At 41.3% G+C, this 16,315-nt stretch overlaps 1 protein-coding gene across 7 annotated transcripts in view; it reads left to right on the forward strand.

Annotated features, from left to right (window-relative positions):
- The window catches only part of PDE8B (phosphodiesterase 8B), a gene marked incomplete at its 5' end in the record, with an annotated part of 379,999 nt that overhangs the window by 351,816 nt on the left and 11,868 nt on the right, over positions 1-16,315 (forward strand). For all 7 annotated transcript variants that reach the window (XM_081233022.1, XM_081233024.1, XM_081233025.1 and 4 more), the window contains 5 exons: positions 1,400-1,564; positions 4,305-4,350; positions 4,761-4,896; positions 5,808-6,006; positions 10,205-10,422. In XM_081233022.1, coding sequence (XP_081089148.1) covers positions 1,400-1,564; positions 4,305-4,350; positions 4,761-4,896; positions 5,808-6,006; positions 10,205-10,422 — 764 coding nt within the window. The remainder of the gene's footprint in view (positions 1-1,399; positions 1,565-4,304; positions 4,351-4,760; positions 4,897-5,807; positions 6,007-10,204; positions 10,423-16,315) is intronic.

A 16,315-nucleotide genomic window follows, 5' to 3' on the forward strand; every position in this document is an offset into this window, starting at 1 on the left:
TTCTGGAGATAAAGTGATGAATGGCATACTATTACCTATATCATGGAGTTTACAGTCTAGTAAAGGAAACAGATATTAAACAAATAAACACATAATAAATACGTAGTTATAAATTGCAATAACTGCCATAAAGGAAAACAACGGGTTTCTATGAGGGAAAATTAGGTTAGGGCCCTAGTTTGGTTGGGTGAGAGGGGTGGTCAGGGAGGGTCTCTCTGTAGAGGAAGTAATGTTTGAAGTAAGACCTGAAGGATACAAAGATGTTAGGAGAAGAGGATTCTAGGCAGCAGGCACAGTAAGGCATGAGCACTGAGGTGGGAAAAGGAGGGAATGGAGCAACTGAGGACCTGAAAGCAAGTCAGGTGTGACTGGAGCTCGGAGAGCAGAGGGGAGAAATGGTGACATGGAGTTGTGTGGGGCTCAGTTCATTCTGGCCAATAGAGCTGTAATAAGTTTATATTTTAGTTCACGTGCAATGGAAACCACTGAAGAGTTTAAAGTAGGGGAGTGACATGACCAGATACGTTTATTGAAAATAACACCAAGCTGCCATGCAGAGAATGGACTGGAGATGGCAAGGGTGAAAGAGGACAGTTAGGGACCTTTTCCAGAATTCTAAGCAAGAAACTGTGTTAGCTGTCCTAGAATTACAGCAGTGGAGGTGGAGAGAAATGAGTAGATCAGGAAATATTTGGGGGTAAATTCAATTCGTCTTGATGACGAATTATACTGTCAGGTAGGGAGAGAATTGAGGGAAAGTGTATGTCAACCAGGGCCTCCCAGGGTTTTGGTTTGAGCACAAGATTAATAGAAGTGGTTTTTCCACGGCAATGTAGAAACCAGACGGGTACAGCTCTTGTCTTTCATTTTCTGTTAGGTTTACTTGCTTGCTTTGGGAAGAGGAGAGCAAGGCTGTGAGTTTAGTTTTGGATATGTAAGTAAGATATTCCAATAGATATGTCAGGCAGGCAACTGAATATAAATCTGAAAGTCAAAAAGGAGTTCAGGGCTGGGATATGAATTTGAGAGTCCTGGGCATGTGGATCGTATGTGTCCAAAGTCATGGAAATGAAAGAGCTCATCTCTGAAAGGACTGTGGAGTGAGAGGAAGGCCCAGCACTAGTCTCTGAGGAACTGCAACCTGTAGAAGAGAGATAAAGGAGAAGGATCAGCAAAGGAGCCTGAGAAAATGTGGTCACTGAAGTAAGAGAAACACCGGGATAGGGTGGGATGAGAAGCATGCTTCAGTATAAAGAGAGTGGTGCCGTGAAAGCACTGGTCATTTTGAACAATAAGATGTGTTATCTTCTGATTTCTTTTGGATTCTAGGCACATGAGTGAGTTTTGAGAAGAAGAATCCTAATGTCCTCAAATTGATTCTTTCTCTTTACTTCCTTAGGTTATAAATATAATCAATGCAGCCCAAGAAAACAGTCCTGTCACAGTAGCAGAAGCCTTGGACAGAGTTTTAGAAATTTTACGGACCACAGAACTGTACTCCCCTCAGCTGGGTACCAAAGATGAAGATCCCCACACCAGTGATCTCGTGGGAGGCCTGATGACTGTGAGTGATGAGGAAAAACCAGAAATGCAGGACAATGTTAAGTGCACTCCAGAGAACATATACCATGTAACATATAAACTGTTACCTATAGGTATAGAAATACCTGCTGTGTGGGCTAACATCAGCATCACCAGAAGCAGCTGCAGGAGCACAAATGACTAATCTGTCCTCTGAATTTGTACTACAGTAAGGAGTAAATAGACAGTTGATTGAAGGCTAAGTATCACAATGGAGCCCTTTTGTACTTCTTCCCCTTGACCTGGTATAGTATTCCATCGAGGGTTATGGCTAGGCTTCCTTGGACCTCAGGCTCTTTATATAATGAAAGCATTGGTGCTTAGATGACAGCACTAGTTTCCAAAATCTTAGCTGTAGAATTCTTTCTTTAAATAAAACCTCTATACAGAGTTCCCTTTATAATCAATAAAAGCAGAGGGGAGCTGCTGTGGCTCAGTATGCGGAGGGGAGGAGGAGCCGCCCCCTGCTGGCACTCCAATACCACCATTTGTAACCACTAAAAGTAGCTTATTTCTAGGGAGTCATCCTGTTCTAGTGTTTTTGCTGTGATCTATTTGGCTGTAATCATAATCTATCAGCAAGTGAAGAAAAATGAGAAAATTGAAATTATTCATTTGTGCTCCCTATTGGAGACTGAAACTGGAAGAATTCTTTGGGAGAAAAACAAAGTCCAAGAGTCATCGAAGAGTTTTACTTTGAAGTTTTCTGTCTAGCCCTGCCACCAAATGCTGAGTGTTGACTGGCTTTCTGGTCCATCCTCCTTGTTCCTACTAAAGGTTTCTTGTGAGCCTGTAATTTGAATGACCTCCTGATCCTTTTGAGCCCCTCGGCTGGCCTTGGTTGCCCCATCCCAATGCAGTGTAGACTTTAGTTCTAAAGAACACTGGCAAGGTGTGTGTGTGTTTGCCATCTGCAGCAACATGAATGGGCTTAGAGATAATCATACTAAGTGAAGTAAGTCAGACAGAGAAAGACAAATATGATATCACTTATATGTGGAATCTTAAAAAGTGATACAGGGCCTCCCTGGTGGCGCAGTGGTTGAGAGTCCGCCTGCCGATGCAGGGGATACGGGTTCGTGCCCCGGTCCGGGAGGATCCCATATGCCGCGGAGCGGCTGGGCCCGTGAGCCATGGCCGCTGAGCCTGCGCTCCACAACGGGAGAGGCCACAACAGTGAGAGGCCTGCATACCGCAAAAAAAAAAAAAAAAACCCCAAAAAAAAAAAGTGATACAAATGAACTTATTTACAAAACAAAAATAGACTCACAGACATAGAAAACAAACTTATGGTTACCAAAGGGGAAATGTTGGGGGGAGGGTGGATAAATTAGGAGTTTGGGATTAACAGATATACACTACTATATATAAAATAGATAAACAACAAGAACCTACTGTATAGCACAGGGAACTATATTCAATATCTTGTAATAACCTATAATGGAAAAGAATCTGAAAAGGAATATATATATATATATATATATATATATATATATATATATATATCTCCATCTCCAAATCACTTCGCTATGTACCTGTAACTAACACAACATTGTAAATCAACAATACTGCAATTTAAAAAAAAACAGAACACTGCCAAGGGTCTGTCAGGAGGCTGGCCACTGCAGAGTTGCAGAACCTTTCTGGTTCCTAGAACAAGTTATCTGCCCTCCTTTCCCCTGCTGCCATACCATGTTGGGCTTCCTCTCCAGGTAATGCTGTGAGGAACCAGTACAAGATTCCACCTTTTTAATGTAGCATTAGGGAAGAGAAGAAAGAAAGATTAAGATCAGAGGAGTTCCTTGTGATACCTGCCTTAGAGGCAGGACAGTTACGGCCATTGTTACTTATCTATTTATCCAGTTTTGAAAATTAAGCTCTTGGCCTAAAGATCCAGAGAGTGACTTCAGGAGAGCCCTTCATTAATACTTTAAACCTTAGCACATACTTTCTGAGGATGACAAATAAGCAATTACAAATGGCTTTTAAGCAGAGGTCTAAATAATTAGGTACTCGGGGGTAGAAGGTAGAGGGCAGGAAAATGAGATGCAAGAACATCTGGGGACTAAAGTTCAAGAGCCTAGTAAATGGCAGGACATCGAAATTCTGTTCACTCCCTTATGCTGCCCTTCCAAAGACCTCAAATCCAGAAACTTCCTTTAAAGGCTAACAGTGAAGCTCATGTTATAAGACAGAAACTACAGCTGGAAAAAAAGTTAATTTAGATGTTAGTCAAAAATTAGCCCCACCTTTTAAAGGCTTTACATTAAATCATCCCCCAGATGTGGCCCATGGCTTTGGCTCCCCAGGATGCAAATCTAAGAACACAAGAATAACACAGTCCTTGTGAGGGTAATTGTGGTCCTTTCAAATTAACATGCACCCGAAGCAAGATCACTTCTGTGATTTCATTATGTGGCTTCAAAATGCAACAAGAGAAAGATGGCATGAGAACAGAGCTAACTCACTGCTCAGGTGTGAGACCTGAATGCAGTCATAGCCACTTAATTCTCAATTCTCCATCTCCTGGGGCTAACAGCCTTGGAAAGGAGAGTATCCACTGTTTTGTAGCTATTGTTCCCACTTGATTTTGAGCTTCAAGCTGGAGTTCCAGATTGACTGGGTTATTCAGGATTCAAATCTCTTTGGCTAATAAAAGAAATGAGAGAGTAACGATAATGGCATATAAAGCATGCTTCTCATAGCATCTTTCTTTATTCCAGGATGGCTTGAGAAGGTTGTCAGGAAACGAGTATGTGTTCACTAAGAGTAAGTTGTCCTCTATCCACTTGTTACTGATAACCTGTCTCTGGTCTTTTGTCTCCCTCAGTGTTGTGATTATTGTTTGGGAAGGGCCTTGGTGATACTTCCTATTCGACTCATTGGAGTTTAAGCATCTCTATGGTCTACATTTGAAACCAGGTCTCCTAATATAAATTACTTCTGTGAGCGCTGTCAGAATAAGAATTGCAAATCTCTCTATATTTAAACAGTTAAACTGAATTATTTTTCTATTGGGGAGTCCTGACGTTTAATAATGTAAGAGAACCCTGAAGGGAAAATCTTACCCCTGGAAGTTTAAGACTTTCTTTTTAGTAGCAACCATGAAGATGACAAATGCTCAGCAGCACTCAAGATTCCACAATTACCCACCCCTCCTGCCCCATCTGTTTGCTCAGATGTGCCCCAGAGTCACAGTCACCTTGGGATGCCAGTAACCATCAACGATGTCCCCCCTTCTATCGCTCAATTACTTGATAATGAGGAAAGCTGGGAGTTCAACATCTTTGAATTGGAAGCTGTGACACATAAAAGGTATGTGGCTTCTCTGGCTGTAGGCAGGGGGAGGATTGATGGACACACTCAAGACTTTCACATCTGGAAACTTTGAGGGAGATGTGAGTCCTTGCCACAAGTGACCTCCCAGGTTCTGCTTTTCATGCCATGCTGGAGGAGTGTCAAATGTGCAGAGAGACTGTAGCCCCTTGAGCGAGCTCCTTTATGGAGAAGAGAGTATTAGCGGGTAAGATGTGGGATCAGCCTGGTGATACCCAGGATGAAGAAATACTGAGTGTCTTCTTCAGATCTACCCAGGTCATTCCTTTGCGCCAGTGAGCCAAGACTTCTAAGTATTCTCAGCCCCAAACTTGTTGAAGTCCCACCTTACAAAATGAGTTTGAGAGCACTGTAGACTTTTCTTTTGATCCATCCTATAGGCAGGGGAAAGATTAGATAACACAGAAAGTCCTCTTCTATTATAGAAGTCCATTTTCTTCCAGGGGTGTTGAATATGAATGATAACTATAAGTAAGTAACGTAATTCTAAATGACATGACTTTGCTGAACCCACACAAGCCATTCCTTTTGTCCTTAAGCTCAGTAACTTCCTCAGGGGACACAGGAAGTGCAAAGCTTACGTGGAAGCAGAGACAGAGAGGGACTGTCAGGGACCTCTCTCTTGGTTGTTAGAGCCACTGAAGGGCAGATGACTTAAGACAGTCTAGAAGTCATTTGGATTAACCACCATGAGGCACCTACTTTTAAAGAAGTGGCTGGTGAGGAGGAGATGCTCTATCACCTTCTAATTTGGAGAGGACATATTTTTATACCCCTGTGCCTATGAAGCATCAGGAAAAAAATGACTCAATTTCCCAGTAGCTTCAAAGAAAGCAGCTTCTGGAGCAGTGAATACAATGAATCAGAGTTTTTTTTCCCCTGTTTTCCAGGCCATTGGTTTACCTGGGCTTAAAAGTCTTTTCCCGGTTTGGAGTATGTGAATTTTTACACTGTTCTGAAACTACCCTTCGGGCCTGGCTCCAAGTGATTGAATCCAACTACCACTCCTCCAATGCTTACCACAACTCCACTCATGCCGCTGATGTCCTGCACGCCACTGCCTTCTTCCTTGGAAAAGAAAGAGTGAAGGTAGAATTTTGATATCACAATCTAGTTACCTGCATAGATTTTAGAGATCTAAGAACTCAATCTTAATAAATATGTTAGGCAAACAACTATTTTGGAACCAATTTTGACAGAGTTTTTGAGCTACCAAACTGACTGGTCCTTTTGGTATTGTAAAGACATGGCATTTTCTCCTAGCCCTCCCTTCCCACAAATGCTTAAAATAATAATTTATGCCACTGTAGAGACTCTTTTACATGTCTGGCTGATCCATGAACCCATTCTCCAAATGTTCACTAGGAGCCCTTTGTGATACTGGGTTAGAGGACAGAACTTATTATAGCAAATGGTTACTAGGTCTGGAGGTTAAATTTTAGGATCAGAATTTTGTCATTGGTATATTACAATCCAGACAGTAGTGAGCCATTCAGCATCCTACTGATTTACATACATATATATGTGTGTTTTGTGTAGGTATGAATGTGTATATCTGTATATTAATGACTTGTATAATTCTGCAAGAGTTCCAAGTTCCTTAGTCTTAGAAGTCAATACTGTCATTTACAGGTGCTGATTTGTAGGGCAGTCCTATGTATACCCCACATATAGCTGGCAAGAGATCCCCATCTCCCCTCTTCCCCAACTACCATCACTTTCACAGTGAAGCTTGTAATTCCTTTGCTACAATTAGAAGTGAAGCTTAGAATATAGATACCCTTGGGACAAGTGCTGTATAGACAGGTTCACATCAATCTGCAAATGCTTAACATTCAATCATTTTCCGACTTAGTCTTAAGACCCTAGCTACTTAGGAGATGAGTGGTAGTGGGATAGGTAGACAGAGCAGAAATGGCACCAAAATGGGGAGGGGGAATGGTCCCTTCTCGGTTTTGCCAAAGACTGATCCTGGCATTTACTTTCATCAGCAAGAAAGCAGAGTGTCATTCAAGAATGATGGTTTTGAAGATTTTTGTCTCCTACTTTTAAAAAAGGTGATATCACAGGTGATAACAGCCTATGTTTCTATAGCGCTTTTCTTTGAGGAGCTAAGATACTTCCAGATTCCTACTCCAGGTTCACATTCCTCCATTTTACATTACATGAGATATTATACAGCTTAGGTTGCACACTGCCAAATGAGGACAGGACCTGCCTGGGCATGAACGCTGAGACCAAAGTGACCTATAGGCACTGCAGCCTTGAGTTAAGGATGAACCCCACTTAAGCAGAAGCACTCTAGAAAACTATAGATGAAATGCTTGATAAGTTACGGAATGCCTAGTCACTTTATTATCTCCCTCCCCTAAAATAAGAAATTTTCTTTAAATTGTTTGTTCTGCTAGCACATTCAGAGTCTGACTGAATTCTCAAATAGCAGCAATACAAACAAGTCTAAGACTAGATACAATATGCTTGTAATCCAAAAGACATTTTCTAAGAGGCCAAAGAATCAGAAAATTTAGAGCTGCAAAGAACCCTGGAGAATTGGGCTGGAAGGGACTCCTGAGGTCAGAGGTTTAGTAGCAGCCCAAGATCACTGGTTAGTCCACCCTGAGGCACTTTGAGTGGGATTTATTCCTGAGGTGTCTTTCACCAGACCTGCTGCCGCTGACAAAGAGAGTCAGAAAAATGTTTCTGTCATCTGTCACCCTCATTTCTTTATAAGGCTAAAATTCTTAATGTCACTATGGCATAGCTCCACATCCTCAACCCAGCCATATAGATAACATGCCCAGAGCTGACATTCCCCTTCAATTTGTTGCACACCCTATCCCCTTCCCACTCTTACCAGTTCCCAAGAACCACTGCAAGTGGAGAGATCAGGATAGCCAGAATTCTTTTGTTATTCTCTGAGTGAGTGACTATTTGTCCTAGAAAAGGAACTGTGTGAAAGGCTAATCTAGAATGGAGTCCATTCTGGCCAGTCTGCTTCAGTGTGATCCGAATCTATTCCTGCTGGTTAAAGGAGGAAAAAACTATACAGAAGTGTCTGCACCTCCAAGGCTTTGGGGAACTTCTCCTGCCGTGGGTTTGGTGGGGAAGTTTTCTTCCACAGACAGTCCCTCCCTGCCGTGGGAAGAGCCTTGCGTCTCCCATCTGCTAGTGAGCAGCCCGGTCTTCCTTCTCTGCCTCCCTGCATTTCTTATCAGACATTGCATTATTAGACAGTGCCCACCCAAACTGCAGGGCATGGCCCTTTATTGGTATCTTTGTAAAAGTGCCAGGTCTAAATCAGTGTAAGTTGGAAGGAAAGACATGTCTTGTCTAATGCTATTTGTTGTCTATTCCACTTACTTGAATCTATGTCATTGAAGAATTTAAAAATAAATTGGCCCCGTACTCCAAACAAGATTGAACATACTCCAAGAGCACTAGCTGGAGGCCCAAAGTTTGGCCCTCATGGGTCCTCACTGCACAGGGAGAATCAGTGAGTGTGGAGGCCAAGTCAGGGCAGCTCTGGATTCTGACTGTACCTGTGGGTTACCATGGGCTCTCCTAACCAGCAGCAAAAGGGGGCTAGGCATGTTTGCTTGCCCTGGGCATTACAATATCGGTCTCTGAGGAGAGCTGAAAAGAATGGCAGCAACTGCTGTCCCCCCTCAGGAAACCGGTTCACATGGACTAGAGGCAAGCCAGGATTGCCCACCAGCTCCAGGAGGTCAGGATTGGAAATGGAAACGGCTTCCTTCTGGTAGGGACAGCTTTCAGGAAAGTTTTCAGGGCTGAGCTTGAGATTCACTGTTCCTTACCTATTAGCATCTGAGAAGCAGTTTGCAATTTTTTCTCCCACAGCCTAGGAAAGCAACTCAGGAAAACCAAAAATTATGCCCACCCCTCCAGCCTCATCCTGGGGACCAGTTTCCCTCTCACTCACTACCCTTCAGCCACAGTGATGCTCTTTAAGTTTCCTGAATAAGCCACTTCGTTTGTTTCACGTCAGGAGCATCATATAGGCTGATCTTCCTGCCTGGATTTCTCTCCCTTGCCATTTTTTGCCTGGCTAATTCCTGCTTATCCTTCAGGTTCCAGCATAAAAATCACTTACTTAGAGAACCCATTCTTGCCCACCCTCTGGACCTGCATTGTCCATAAGTAGCCATTTGCCACATGTGGCTATTTACATTTAATTAAAATTAAATAAAATGAAACATTCAGTTCAAGCATGCACATTTCAAGTGTCCAGGAGCTGTGAGTGACTAGGGATTACTATCTTGGACAGCCCACATACAGACATTTCCATCACCACACAAAAGTTGAACGGACAGCACTGCCCTAAACTAGATCAAGCCTCATGGTTACTCTCTCAAACCACCTGTACTTCCCTTCTTAACCCATCTCACAGTAAGTTAATTGTGTTTGTGGGTTTCCTTATTTGTGCCTTCTCCAGTAAAGTACCAACTCCATTAGTGCAGGCTATGCCAGTATAATTCATCACTAACTCCAGCACTCTGCATGACAACTGGCACCCAGTAAGCATCCAATAAGTGATAACTAAAGGAATGAATTCATAAAATACAGTGTCTCTTATATAACAGTAGCCCATTTGACAACTTCCTCCTAAAGCTGTGAGCTGAAAAAACATTTGTATCCCCTGATGCTCTGGTTTGTGTTCTTTAACTACATAATGAGAGCGTTAGAAAGAGGGTCTCCCTTTTAGCCTTTCCCACCTGCTAGCCCAGAGCTGAATTGTGTTCTTCACTGTAAGAGCCCCCTTACCCTCAGTTTTCCTGGGAAAATTCTTCTTGCCCTTGATCCTCTTGTGTTGCTTGGCTGTAATCCTTTTATTTTTGTGTGAAAAGTTTTATTGTATCTGTGCCATTTACTGCCATACCCTCAAAATCTTTTCAGAAGTAGGCAAATAAAGTAACACTTGTGATCCTAGGCCACTTTCTTCTCTATCCACTCACAGAAGAGAGTCATGGCAATATGCCACACAGCATACATTTGAAAAGGCCTGTTTGGCATCCTCCTGCAGAAGAACTAGAGTGAATGAACTCTGGAGAAAGAATTCAGGTATCCATTATAACTGCTACTCAGATTTCTATTTCCCTCCAGATAATCCACAGTACGGCAAGGTGATGTGATATACCCTAGGTGGTCTCTTAACTTCTAGGAAGTCAGAGAAGGACCCCCTGGCTCATCCCCTCCAGAGAGACAGGGATGAGTGTAGGTCTCCTACATCCAGTGGGTAATGCTCAACCTTGCCTCCCCCTGACCCCAGGGAAGCCTCGATCAGCTAGATGAGGTGGCTGCCCTGATTGCTGCCACAGTCCATGACGTGGATCACCCAGGAAGGACCAACTCTTTCCTGTGCAACGCAGGCAGTGAACTCGCCGTGCTCTATAATGACACTGCTGTCTTGGAGAGTCACCACACAGCCCTGGCCTTCCAGCTCACGGTCAAGGACAGCAAATGCAACATTCTCAAGAATATTGACAGGTTTGTGTGCTCGGGCTCTTGTGCTCAGGTTTGTAAAATGTAAGTGGGAAACTCAGTTTTCCCTAACTTCTCCAAGTACTTAGCTTCCTCTTAGGGGGAAGGCTGTACCATTCTATCAGACAGTAAAATAATAACCTTATAAACTGAACTGTACTTTTTAGACTGTTCATCTTTTTTTTAAACATCTTTCTTGGAGTATAATTGCTTTACAATGTTGTTACTTTCTGCTATATAACAAAGTGAATCAGCTATATGTCTACATATATCCCCATATCTCCTCCCTCTTGCGACTCCCTTCCACCCTCCCTATCCCACCCCTCCAGGTGGTCACAAAGCACCGAGCTGATCTCCCTGTGCTATGCGGCTGCTTCCCACTAGCTATCTATTTTACGTTTTGTAGTGTATATATGTCCATGGCACTCTCTCACTACATCTCAGCTTCCCCTTCCTCCTCCCAGTGTCCTCAAGTCCATTCTCTAGTAGGTCTGCATCTTTATTCCCGTCTTGCCGCTAGGTTCTTCATGACCTCTTTTTTAAATTTTATTTTAGATTCCATATGTATGTGTTAGCATACGGTATTTGTTTTTCTCTTTCTGACTTACTTCACAGTATATGACAGACTCTAGGTCGATCCAGCTCACTACAAATAACTCAATTTCATTTCTTTTTATGGCTGAGTAATATTCCATTGTATATATGTGCCACATCTTCTTTATCCATTCGTCTGTCGATGGACACTTAAGTTCCTTCCATGTCCTGGCTATTGTAAATAGTACTGCAATGAACATTGTGGTACGTCTCATTTTGAATTATGGTTTTCTCTGGGTATATGCCCAGTAGTGGGGTTGCTGGGTCATATGGTAATTCTATTTTTAGTTTTTTAAGGAACCTCCATACTGTTCTCCATAGTGGCCATATCAATTTACATTCCCACCAACAGTGCAAGAGGGTTCCCTTTTCTCCACACCCTCTCCAGCATTTATTGTTTCTAGATTTTTTGATGATGGCCATTCTGACTGGTGTGAGGCGATACCTTATTGTAGTTTTGATTTGCATTTTACTAATCATTAGTGATGTTGAGCATCCTCTCATGTGTTTGTTGGCAATCTGTACATCATTGGAGAAATGTCTATTTAGGTCTAATGCCCATTTTTGGAATGGGTTGTTTGTTTTTTGATATTGAGCTGCATGAGCTGCTTGTATATTTTGGAGATTAATCCTTTGTCAGTTGCTTCGCTTGCAACTTTTTCTTCCATTCTGAGGGTTCTCTTTTCATCTTGTTTATGGTTTCCCTTTCTGTGCAAAAGCTTTTAAGTTTCATTAGGTCCCATTTATTTTTATTTTCATTTCTCTAGGAGGTAGGTCAAAAAGGATCTTGCTGTGATTTATGTCATAGTGTTCTGCCTGTTTTCTCTAAGAGTTGTATAGTGTCTGGCCTTACATTTAGGTCTTTAATCCATTTTGAGTTTTTCTGTATGCTGTTAGGAAGTGTTCTAATTTCATTCTTTTATGTGTAGCTGTCCAGTTTTCCCAGCACCACTTCTTGAAGAGGCTGTCTTTTCTCCACTGTATATTCTTGCCTCCTTTATCAAAGATAAGGTGACCATATGTGCGTGGGTTTCTCTCTGGGCTTTCGATCCTGGTCCATTGATCTACATTTCTGTTTTTGTGCCAGTACCATACTGTCTCGATTACTGTAGCTTTGTAGTATAGTCTGAAGTAGGGAGCCTGATTCTTCAAGCTCCATTTTTCTTTCTCAAGATTGCTTTGGCTGTTCGAGGTCTTTTGTGTTTCCATACAAATTGTGCAATTTTTTGTTCTAGTTCTGTGAAAAATGCCATTGGTAGTTTGATAGGCATTGCATTGAATCTGTAGATTGCTTTGGGTAGTATAGTCATTTTCACCATGTTGATTCTTCCAATCCAAGAACATGGTATATCTCTCCATCTGTTTGTATCATCTTTAATTTCTTTCATCAGTGTCTTATAGTTTTCTTCATAAAGGTCTTTTGTCTCCTTAGGTGGGTTTACTCCTAAGTATTTTCTTTTTGTTGCAATGGTAAATGGGAGTGTTTCCTTAATTTCTCTTTCGATTTCTCATCATTAGTGTATAAGAATGCAAGAGACTTCTGTGCATTAATTTTGTATCCTGCTACTTTACCAAATCATTCATTACCTATAGTTTTCTGGTAGCATCTTTAGGATTCTCTGTGTATGGTAGGTATCATGTCATCTGCAAACTGTGACAGTTTTACTCCTTCTTTTCCAATTTGGATTCCTTTTATTTCTTTTTATTCTCTGATTGCCATGGCTAAAACTTCTAAAACTATGTGGAATAAGAGTGGTGAAGGTGGGCAACCTTGTCTTGTTCCTGATCTTAGTGGAAATGGTTTCAGTTTTTCACCATTGAGAACGATGTTGGCTGTGGGTCTTTCATATATGTCCTTTATTATGTTGAGGTAGGTTCCCTCTATGCCTACTTTCTGGAGTGTTTTTATCATAAATCAGTGTTGAATTTTGTCAAAAGCTTTTCCTGCATCTATTGAGATGATCATATGAGTTTTATCCTTCAATTTGTTAATATGGTATACCACATTGACTGATTTGCGTATACTGAAGAATCCTTGCATTCCTGTGATAAACCCCACTTGATCATGGTGTATGATCCTCTTAATGTGCTTTTGGATTCTGTTTGCTAGTATTTTGTTGAGAATTTTTGCATCTATGTTCCTCAGTGATACTGGCCTGTAGTTTTCTTTTTTTGTGACATCTTTGTCTGGTTTTGGTATCAGGGTGATACTGGCCTTGTCGAATGAGTTTGGGAGTGTTCCTCCCTCTGCTATATTTTGGAAGAGTTTGAGGACAGGTGTTAGCTCTTCTCTAAATGTTTGACGGAATTGGCCTGTGAAGCCATCTGGTTCTGGGCTTTTGTTCGTTGGAAGATTTTTTAGCACAGTTTCAGTGTCAGGGCTTGTGATTGGTCTGTTTATATTTTCTATTTCTTCATCGTTCAGTCTCGGAAGGTTGTGCTTTCCTAAGAATTTGTCTATTGCTTCCAGGTTGTCCATTTTATTAGCATATAGTTGCTTGTAGTAATCTATCATGATTCTTTGTATTTCTGCAGTCAGTTGTTACTTCTTTTTCATTTCTAATTTTGTTGATTTGAGTCTTCTCCCTTTTTTTCTTGGTAAGTCTGGCTAATGGTTTATCAATTTTATCTTCTCAAAAAACCAGCCTTTAGTTTTATTGATCTTTGCTATCATCTCCTTCATTTCTTTTTCATTTATTTCTGATCCGATCTTTATGATTTCTTTCCTTCTGCTAACTTTGGGGGTTCTTTTGTTCTTGTTTCTCTAATTGCTTTAGGTGTAAGGTTAGGTTGTTTATTTGAGAATTTGTTTCTTGAGGTAGGATTGTATTGTTATAAACTTCCCTCTTAGAACTGCTTTTGCTGCATCCCATAGGTTTTGGGTCATTGTGTTTTCATTGTCATTTGTTTCTAGGTATTTTTTGATTTCCTCAGTGATCTCTTGTTTATTTAGTAGCATATTGTTTAGCCTCCAAGTGTTTGTATCTTTTACAATTTTTCTATAATTGATATCTAGTCTCATAGCATTGCAGTCAGAAAAGATACTTGATTAGATTTCAATTTTCTTAAATTTACCAAGGCTTGATTTGTGACCCAAGATATGATCTATCCTGGGGAATATTTATTCCATGAGCACTTGAGAAGAAAGTGTATTCTGTTGGTTTTGGGTGGAATGTCCTATAAATATCAATTAAGTCCATCTTGTTTAATGTATCATTTAAAGCTTGTGTTTCCTTACTTTCATTTTGGATGATCTGTCCATTGGTGAAAGTGGGGCATTAAAGTCCCCATTAAAGTTACCCTTCTATGGCTGTTAGCATTTGCCTTATATATTGAGGTGCTCCTATTTTGGGTGCATAAATATTTACAACTGTTATATTTTCTTCTTGGATTGATCCCTTCATCATTATGCAGTGTCCTTCTTTGCCTCTTGTAATAGTCTGTATTTTAAAGTCTATTTTTGTCTGATATGAGAATTGCTACTCCAGCTTTCTTTTGATTTCCATTTGCATGGAGTATCTTTTTCCATCCCCTCACTTTCAGTCTTTATGTGTCCCTAGGTCTGAAGTGGGTCTCTTGTAGACAGCATATATATGGGTCTTGTTTTTGTAACCATTCAGCCAGTCTGTGTCCTTTGCTTGGAGCATTTAATCTATTTACATTTAAGATAATTATCGATATTTATGTTCCTATTACCATTTTCTTAATTGTATTGAGTTAGTTTTTGTAGGTCTTTTCCGTCTCTTGTGTTTCCTGCCAAGAGACGTTCCTTTAGCATTTGTTGTAAAGCTGGCTTGGTGGTGCTGAATTATCTTAAATTTGCTTGTGTGTAAAGGTTTTAATTTCTCTAATCTGAATGAGATCCTTTTTGGGTAGAGTAATCTTGGTTGTAGGTTTTTCCCTTTTATCACTTTAAGTATATCCTGTCACTCCCTTTTGGCCTGCAGAGTTTCCACTGAAAAATCAGCTGATAACTTTATGGGTATTCCTTTGTATGTTATTTGTTGCTTTTCCCTTGTTGCTTGTAACATTTTTTCTTTGTATTTAATTTTTGATAGTTTAATATGTGTCTTGGCGTATTTCTCCTTGGATTTATCCTCTGTGGGATTCTCTGTGCTTCCTGGACTTGATTGACTATTTCCTTTCCCATGTTAGGGAAGTTTTCAACTACAATCTCTTTAAATATTTTCTCCGACCCTTTCTTTTTCTCTTCTTCTTCTGGGACCCCTATAATTCGAATGTTGGTCCGTTTAATGTTGTCCCAGAGGTCTCTGAGACTGTCCTCAATTCTTTTCACTCTTTTTTCTTTATTCTGCTCTGTGGTAGTTATTTCCACTATTTTATCCTCCAGGTCACTTATCCGTTCTTCTGCCTCAGTTATTCTGCTATTGATTCCTTCTAGAGAATTTTAAGTTTCATTTATTGTGTTGTTCATCATTGTTTGCTCTTTAGTTCTTCTAGGTCCTTGTTAAACATTTCTTGTATTTTCTCCATTCTATTTCCAAGATTTTGGATCTTTACTGTCATTTCTCTGAATTCTTTTTCAGGTAGGCTGCCTATTTCCTCTTCATTTGTTTGGTCTGGTGGGTTTTTACCTTGCTCCTTCATCTGCTGCATATTTCTGTCTGCTCATTTTGTTTACCTTACTCTGTTTGGGGTCTCCTTTGTGCAGGCTGCAGGTTCATAGCTCCCGTTGTTTTTGGTGTCTGCCCCCAGTGGGTGAGGTTGGTTCAATGGCTTGTGTAGGCGTCCTGGTGGAGGGGACTGGTGCCTGTGTTCTGGTGGGTGGGGCTGGATCTTGTCTTTCTGGTGGGCAAGGCTGCATCCAATGGTGTGTTTTGGGATGTCTGTGAACCTAGTATGATTTTAGGCAGCCTCTCTGCTAATGAGTGGGGTTGCATTCCTGTCTCACTAGTTGTTTGGCATGGGGCATCCAGCACTGGAGCTTGCTGGCTGTTGGGTGGAACTGGGTCATAGCGTTGAGATGCAGATCTCTGAGAGAACTCCCACTGATTGATACTATGTGGGGCTGGGAGGTCCCTGGTGGTCCAGTTTCCTGAACTCACCTCTCCCACGTCAACAGCTCAGGCCTGACACCAGGCTGGAGCACCAAGACCCTTTCAGCCACATGGCTGGGGTAGATGCCCCTGGATGAACACTTGTGAGAAGAGCTCAGAATTATCAAGATAGTGGTCTTGGCAAGTGAAACCACAAGAGAAGAGGCCTGTGCTATGCCTGGTCCTGCTGAGCAATTTTCAGACTTCAGCTCATTCTGGCAACAGGGCGACTGGGTCGGCGATGTGAG

Source organism: Mesoplodon bidens, assembly GCF_964165515.1.
Source record: "Mesoplodon bidens genome assembly, chromosome: 4".
NCBI lineage: Eukaryota > Metazoa > Chordata > Mammalia > Artiodactyla > Ziphiidae > Mesoplodon > Mesoplodon bidens.